The 9,063-nt window shown below is 37.8% G+C and overlaps 1 protein-coding gene across 1 annotated transcript; it reads left to right on the plus strand.

The window, feature by feature from the left end:
- Window positions 1-6,402: 6,402 nt before the first annotated feature.
- Window positions 6,403-7,344, plus strand: LOC142850885 (olfactory receptor 5P4-like). Its single transcript, XM_075974787.1, has one exon. The coding sequence runs from the start codon at window positions 6,406-6,408 to the stop codon at window positions 7,342-7,344; it is 939 nt and encodes a 312-aa protein (XP_075830902.1). The 5' UTR covers window positions 6,403-6,405.
- Window positions 7,345-9,063: the final 1,719 nt, after the last annotated feature.

Consider the following 9,063-nt stretch of genomic DNA (forward strand, 5'->3'; position numbering starts at 1 on the left):
GTCCAACTTGGTGGGCCAATGAGTTTTATTGGAGTCAATCACAGTTATATGGGTGAGGAGTTACTCACAAGAGCTGAAAGAACCAAAGACATCTGTATTAAGAAAAGCCCACTGCAGCACAGGTGACAGCTCACAAAAGTTGGAAACCTAGAGGACAGTGTATGCATACAGACAGTTGGACAAGTTGAAGAGAGTCTTTTGTAGGCAACTCTATTGGTTTGAGCTGCTAGCCAGCTCAGCTGTTCTGAGAAACCTAGAGGACAGTGTATGCATACAGACAGTTGGACAAGTTGAAGAGAGTCTTTTGTAGGCAACTCTATTGGTTTGAGCTGCTAGCCAGCTCAGCTGTTCTGAGTGTCTTTCAGCAGTATTTACTGTTTTGCACGTGGGAGAAGTCTAGTGAATCTGGTCAGTTTCAAGGACTTCTGAAAGCCTTTACTTCTTGAGCCTTAACCAGTCTTCCTTTAGAACTTCCTAAGTCTTAAAAAACTTCCTTCCACAATAGAATGTTTTATCTCAGAAGAATTTGCTACACAACAAATACCAACATTGTCCATTTGCAAGTGTAGACATTCTTAGCTGTTTGCAAACAGTCCACTAGAATGTATTAAAACATTTTACTTTTCTTCTTTTCCAAGTGTAACGCACGGTTATTATTACCATGTGTTAGTGAGGAAGAGGAGAAGAAAAGTAACTGAGTATTGCACTCCATAAGGCACACTGATAGACACTCCTTTAAGATTTTAGGATGCTGTCCACTGGGGTTTTTGTGAAGTATTACTTTTCACCATTTAAAAATATATTCTAGAAGACAAACGATATTCACTTCTACATGTGGTAGATGTCTAGACACAGAAAAGTGGCTATAATTACTTCCAGATTTTCTCTTTCCTGAATTAATTATTGGCACACTGTGTTGGCCAGTTTTATATCAACTTGATACAAGCTATAGCCATTTAAAAAGAGGGACAAAAAATGCCTCCTAAGGTCAACATAGAGCCAAGACTGTAGGACATTTTCTTGATTAACAAATGATGTGAGAGGGCCAAGCTCACCTGGGCAGGTGGTCCAGGATGGTCTAAGAAAGGCTGAATAGCCACGAAGAGCAAGGCAATAAGGAGCACTTCTCATGGCCTCTGCAACAGTTCCTGCCTTCAGGTTTCTGCTTGAATTCCTGATTTTCATGGTTGATGAACTGACTATGAGCTGTAAGAAGAAATAAACCTTTTCTTCCCAAGTTGCTCTTATTTATGATATTATCAACACATTGAATATATATCTACACTCTACTGTGAGTATATATCAGCACTTATGTACAGCAGGGAACTGGGAATTGAGAATTTGGTGCTCTTACCTTTTGGGATACATTTTGTCTTATTCATTGTTCTGTGAAGAGACACCATAACTAAGGCATCTGTTATAAAAGAAAGCACTTAACTGGGGCTTGCTTACAGTTTCAGAGGCTTAGTCCTCATCATGACAGGGAGCATGGCAGCAGGCAGGAGTGGTGCAGACAAAGTAGCTGAGAGCTGTATCTTGATCCATAGACAGAGAGGCAGAGAGAGAGACTGGGCCGGGAATATGATTTTGAAACCTCAGACCTCACTCTCAGTGACACACCTCCTCCAAGAAGGTCACACCTCCTAACTCTTCTAATCCTTTCAAAGAGTTTTAATCCCTGGGGACTGAACATTCAAACATATGAGCCTATGGGGCCCATTCTTATTCAAACTATCACATTTACTCCCTGTCCCCAACAGGCAAGTAGCCATATCATAATGCAAAAATGCATTCAGTTCAATTCAGTCCTCATAGTTAATCACAATCTCAACATTGTTTAAAAGTTCAAAGTTCAAAATCTCTGAGACTCATGTTAATATATAACTGTAACCCCCTGTAAATCAAAATAAAAAAGCAGATCATACACTTCCAACATATAATGACACAGAAGATACATTACCATTCCAAAAGGAAGGAAGGGTAGTGAGGAAATGCTGGACCAAAACAAGACAGAAAACCAGCAGATCAAACTTCAAATTCTGCATCTTCATGTCTGATGTCCGTGCATTTTTCAGATCTCCACCTCCTTTCAGCTTTATTGACTGCATACATTTCTCTCTCTTTGGCTGATTCTACATGCCGCTCTCCTTGGCAGGTATCACACTACTCTGGTATCTCCAGCATTTTGGGATCTCCCATGAAAACCAGGCCTCACCTTCAGAGCTTTTATTCAGTGGCCTTTCTGAGCTTCCATGTAGAGACACCCCTGTCACATGCCCAGCCTCAGAGCTTTCTTAGCCATAGAGGAATTAGCATCAGAATTTATCCTGAGCCAACAATAGAAAAACTAAACCAGGAAAATGTTGCCACTGTGTCAGAGAGAGACTTAGATCATTATGGAGACTAAATAATATAAAATATAATAGACATGATGTTAATATTTTTGAAAAAATGAAAAGACAAACACTTTAAGAAAAAATCAAAAATAAAAGAAAGCACCACATTCACACCTACAACAAAACACTCTGTATGTAAAACAAAAACGAAACAAAACAGTGACAGTTTAATCACAAAATACATACTCTGGAAAGAAGATAAACAGTAGATTAGACATCAACGAAGAGGGAGCAAAAGAGCTGGAAGATAGATCATAGAAATTAGCCTGGTGAAGAAAGGTGGTGGTAGCCAAAAATGAAAAAAAGAAATCCTACATGTTCAGAAAAGAATGAGGAAGTCCAACAAATGCCTAAGAGGAATGACAAAAACAGTCAATTATGCAGAGACTAGAGGACATACAACGTTGTGAACCATGATGACCAACTTAAATTTTATATAAAATACAAAGGTAGATAGAGTAGAATATGGGACGTCCATAGATCCATCATCTGGCCTCAACAGTTACATCCAGTCCATCTCATTTCTTTTTTGATGCTCTCAACACTCCACTCCACAAATTTGTTTTTCAGAAACAATTTTTTTGTACTAAATTACTTCATCTGTAATTCAGAATGAGTCTCTTCAAGATGAGAGGTCAATAAAACACAACAGGAGGCAGCATTGTTAAACTAAAATTTCCTTCCATCACTTCAAGAAATGTCATATCATATTTTACTCATAACATTTTAAATTTACTAAGCATTTTGCAACATATTGAGCTAGTTTCCCAAGATCTGCTGAACTTGCTTAAGTTGTACCTAGGAGACCCTTTCTCTCTGAAGGCCCCTTTCCCCTCCAAGTATCTTAGTGTGAGTTCACCATTCCTACTCTCAAGAGACTCTTATATGCTGAAATTCCTGATCTATTCATTTTTTTGATCTATTTTCATTTTAATGTTATTCCATGTCTTAGTCCTCTTGTGTTCTAGGCACCTAGTGATGGTTGTTTTTCACAGATTTCACAGATGATCACAGCTTAGTCCATGTTAATTGTGTTTATACAAATCACATCTCAAAATTAATTAGATCATTGCACTTGTAACACTGTCTACCAAAATAAATATAATAAATGAAGCCCCTGGGATTTGATGAGCACAATCATAAATGAAAATGAAAACACATGCAATTTTCTCAGTCTCATTAACTTTTCTCCCACTGGATTTTCAATAAGATGCTAGCAGAGAAGAGTATGTCTAGGGGTGATATTTATGGTCTTACATTTCAAATGGTCTCTAGTCCTGCATAAAAAAAAGGCCTGCAGTACAAGGATGATTCCTGAAGCTTTTTCTTGTAACGTGTAGCTAGTAGGTAACATTCAATCTTTGTTATTGATGTGTACATGTCCCAGGAACAAAAATTGCAGTCACTTTTAATCTGTCACAAATAAATCTACAATCTACAATATACACTGAGCATCACAGTAATCAATCCTACTTTATTGACAGTATTATTACTTCAGATACTTTAAAGCTTGGGGACTTAAACTAAATAAGAAACATAAATTCAAATTCAACCTTACATCTGGATAAGTAAGTATAAAAATTTTTAGGAGAGGGGAGTACATGTAGGGTTTTTGTTACTTTCTGTTTGGTTTTGGTTTTGACCAGAGATGAGATTGAGACAGAAGACTTTCCTTCTCATCCTTGGCTAGTAAGAGGATATTTTCATTGAGGTTGAAAGGGGGGATATTCTTGCATTTTTAGTAGCTATGGAGTGAGGGCAGGCATGGGAGCCTCCACTCTCCATGCCCCACTGTCTCATGCCCTTGTTTCCAGTGCCTGTACAGTTAAAGCATAGTTCCTTAGTGTGGAGTGGGGCTCATATCTCTAGATAGTGTGTTCCTGTTGTAGCTAGTTTAATGCTGGTAATCAACACCCAGTGAAAATACTTTTTATTTTACTGAATCCAATTTTTGAATTCTGAATGAAAAATCAAATTGTTAAATGATTAGACAGTAGTTATGTATATTTATGGTGGACAACATGACATGATGTATATATCTATATGTGTATATCTATATATCTATATAAAAATCATTGTAGAAAGGTTAAAGCTGCTCACCATATCCATCACCTCACTGCTCTGTCATTTTTATATTGCATTTCAAAAACCTCAAATCTCTTCCTTAATAAGTTTGAAATATAATGCAGTATTAATTATGGTTACAGTATGTCAAACTCATTGCTAAAATATATTATTACTTTTTAATTTAAACTTTGTACCAGTCTGTTCACTCCTCTCTGTTCTCCATTCTTGTTGTCTACTGCCTTCACTGCCTGGTAATCACCATTCTACTCTTGTTTATGAAATGGACTTTTAAGTTTCAAAATATGAATGAGATTGTGTATTATTTGTTTTGTTTATCTACCCTTAATTTTCATAACACAGAGCCCTCCAGGACTTTCTATATTACTGCAGTGATGAGATTTCCTTCCTTTTAAGGCAGCATGCTTTCTGTGCAGGTATCTTTCTTTCTTTCTTTCTTCCTTCCTTCCTTCCTTCCTTCCTTCCTTCCTTCCTTTCTTTCTTTCTTTCTTTCTTTCTTAAAAATTTCTGTCTCTTCCCAGCCACCACCTCCCATTTCCCCCCTCCCCCGGTCAAGTCCCCCTCCCTCATCAGCCCAAAGAGCAATCAGGGTTCCCTGCCCTGTGGGAAGTCCAAGGACCACCCACCTCCATCCAGGTCTAATAAGGTGAGCATCCAAACTGCCTAGGCTCCCACAAAGCCAGTACGTTCTGTGCAGGTATCTTACTAGTAATAAATATTCTAAGATGTGAGAGGTACTATCTTACTGTGAAATTAATTTGCATCTCTGTAGTAACTGTAAATGTTGAACATTTTCACACTTTTAGTAAATAAATTAATAGTATAAGTATTAAAAATATTTTAGAATATTTCTTCTTACCAGCATTGTTTAGATGAAATATTGCCTTCATCTTGTTTACTTGTTCATTCTCCTAATGAATTTTTCCTCAGTGATCTCTTGGTACTCCTACTTGCTTATTACTATGTTTGCTTTGACATGACTGACATATTATAAGTTTGATATTTTCTTATAAAGGCATTGCCTTATCTAAATATGATTATAAAATGTATTCTATTTATTGTTTATCCTATGTAGTTCTTAAGATACAAATAATGACCCCTAAATAGAACTATTTTTCATTATTTTCTAAGTATTAATCTCTACATGAAACTTCCGTTTATAATAATCTGTAATTATATTACCCAGGTAGTGTTAGACTATCTCAATAAATTAACCTTGGAAACTTAGTGTTAGCTAACATATAATAGCTCTGTCTTACTTCCAGTGCATGTACCGTATATTTCCTGTTCTCATGTTTGAAGCTCAGATTGGTAAGAGGTGCCACCAAACTGCAGATGTAACATGTGAAAAGCGCCACTTGGAAAGGAAGAGAGAGTTGTCCATTAGTACACTGATTTAATTTCGAAGACTAATACACATTTGTTTTCACAGCACATTGGCATGCACACAGTGGCACATAACTACAAGAAGACGGGGAATAGTGGGTGGGCTCCAAGGGACGGAGAAATAGTGTTGAATTAGATACCCACGTGCATCCAACATTTCAACCACTTGAAGGCTTAGAACACCAGTCTTCTATGCATTCACTCAACTATTTGGGATCTCAGAACATCAGTGTTCTAGGCATTCATTCGGATTCCTGACTTGATCAAATGTCAGATCTGTGAGTGAGTCCTGTCTTCTGATCTGAGTCAGTGTGCAGTTTGTATCTGTAGCTTTAAGATAAATGGTGATTAGTATTCTGAAGTCAGGAATGATGTAACTTGGTTTGGGAACACTTGGGGGAGAAGAAACATGAGACCAAACTGAGAGCCATATTTATTATTTTTGGGTCAAATGTGAAGTGGAGTATATCAATTATAAAGTCATTTAGTGTATCTGATAGCCACTGGTTTTATTTCAGTGGGAATCGTCTCGAAAAAGATGGAAACTGGAAACCACACAATGGTAACAGAGTTCATTATTTTGGGGCTAACCGAGGACCCCACTCTTTGTGCTATCTTCTTTGTATTGTTTCTGGGGATCTACCTCACCACTGTATTGGGCAATGTCAGCATAATTATGTTGATCAGAAGAAGCCCTCAGCTTCATACCCCCATGTACCTCTTCCTCAGCCACCTGGCCTTTGTGGACATTGGGTACTCCAGCTCAGTCACCCCAGTCATGATTGTGAGTTTCCTGAGGGAGAGAACTACCATTCCTGTGGCTGGCTGCATAGTCCAGCTTGGCTCTGATGTGGTCTTTGGGACTGCTGAGTGCTTCCTGCTGGCTGCCATGGCCTATGATCGCTATGTGGCCATCTGCCAACCCCTGCTCTACTCCAATTTCATGTCTCCCAGGATCTGCTTCATATTATTGGTTATTTCCTATGTGGGTGGATGTGTGAATTCTTCATCATTTACCAGCTGTTTATTGAGCCTGACTTTCTGTGGACCAAATGAAGTCAACCATTTCTTCTGTGACCTCCCACCACTGGTGGAGCTTTCTTGTACCCATATTTACATCGCTGAAATGTCTCCGGCCATCTCAGCAGGTTCCATCATCGTCATCACCCTGTTTGTCATCATTGTTTCATACCTCTACATCCTTCACTCCATCCTCAGGATGCGCTCTGCTGAGGGCAGGCACAAGGCCTTCTCCACCTGTACCTCCCACCTCACCGCAGTCACCTTGTTTTATGGGACAGTTACATTTGTTTATGTCATACCAGAGTCAAGCCATTCACCCAACCAAATTAAAGTAGTGTCTGTGTTCTACACAGTGGTGATACCCATGCTGAATCCCTTGATCTACAGTCTGAGGAATAAGGAGGTAAAAGAGGCCATGAGGAAATTGATGGTGAGAACACATTCCTCATTTTGAACAATATTCAATGTGTATATATAAATATTTAAATGAACTTTTCGGGGAACATTTGCAGTAGTTTTTATTGTTTGCCTTCTTTTATATGAAAAAATCTTTTAATTGTACAGTAGCATTATGTTTATTAATGATAACTTACTTAATACCTTTTATGACTTTAGTAAAGTTCATTATTTGCACTGAAATCTGGACCCAAATTAAATGTATAAAGTTCATGGTTGTGATACCTGTGTGATGCGGTTTTGTTCTTTCATTCTGTATTATTTTGATAGTCCATGGTTGTAGGTTACTTTCTCATCTATTTAGTATTGTATTTTTAAAAATGTTCATTATCATCTTGGCAAATATTAAGTGTTCCTTTTCAATCCTATTGATGACATTGTTGATGGAACTTGACTCAGGAACTCTTGGCAACTCCTGCACAAGATCATCATGCTTCTGGAAATCTTAAAGTTTTACAGTATATATTTCAGTGAGATTAACCAAACTAATGTGTGAAACTTCTACTTCCTTACTAAAGCTTTTCTTCATTTTCAAAAAGTTATTATGGTTTCTGAAAGGCCTTACATCATTACTTTTAATGAAAATACTTTAATTCTATCAACATTTTTTGTATTCTGAAACCCGACTCTGTTCCTTGTGTTTTTTGGTTGTCACCTGAGTGCTCCCTGCTCCCTGCTATGACCTACAATTGCTGAAGTGGCTGTCTGCTCACCTGTACTCTACCCATATATCCTATAGGGTCTGTATCCCAATGTTTTTTAGGTGGGTGGTTATGTGCATGCTTAGAGAGTTGTTATTGACAGTGAGTCTGTTTTGTGGACGCAGTCAGCTCATTTCTTCTGTGACCTTACCTATGCTGCTGTATCTATTACTGCAATTGTCTTTTAGATCTCTTCAGACTCCAACATTATGGACAGCATGTCATTTCTCCCTCTTCAGTCTTCATCCTCATCGTGCCTTGAAGACACGATCGACAGAAAAGTAACACAAGGCTCTCTTCAGATTGGCCTCTCTCCTCACTGCTATCATTCTCTGCTATGAATTGGTTGCCTCCATTTCTGTTGTTTATGTGAAGCTACTCCATGGATCAGAACAAAGTGGTTGAGTTCTACATCGGGATGATCCCCATGTTGAATCACCTGTCTACAGTCTGAAAAACAAAGATGTAAAGGAGGTTTCAAGGGAGGCAACTGTTAGAGTATATTCATTGGATATGTTCTTTGAATTGAAGAGAATATTTAAAGTTTTCATATAATATTATCATCCATAGGACCTTCCAATTGATGTGTATGTAGATCTTTAGATTAAGAACATACTGTGTTGTAATCTTCACTTGTTTTTTGAGACAAGGTTTTTCTGTTTAACTTCAGCTGTCCTTGAACTTGCGCTGTAGACCATGGGGCTCTGCCTCCTGAGTGCTGAGATTTAAAGTTGTGTCACCACCACCCAACTGCAATTTTCAGTTTCAAATACATGTAATCTGTCTGTTTGGGAGGCAATGAGATCTCTTGTATAATCTATCATCTATCCTATCCTATCTATCTATCTATCTATCTATCTATCTATCTATCTATCTATCTATCTATCTGTCTACCTATCTATCATCTATCTATCTATCATCGATCTATCTATCTATCTATCTATCTATCTATCTATCATCTATCTATCTATCTATCTATCTATCTATCTATCTATCTATCTATCAATCTATCTATC

The sequence above is a fragment of the Microtus pennsylvanicus genome, chromosome 5 (genome assembly GCF_037038515.1).
Source record: "Microtus pennsylvanicus isolate mMicPen1 chromosome 5, mMicPen1.hap1, whole genome shotgun sequence".
Classification (NCBI taxonomy): Eukaryota; Metazoa; Chordata; class Mammalia; order Rodentia; family Cricetidae; genus Microtus; species Microtus pennsylvanicus.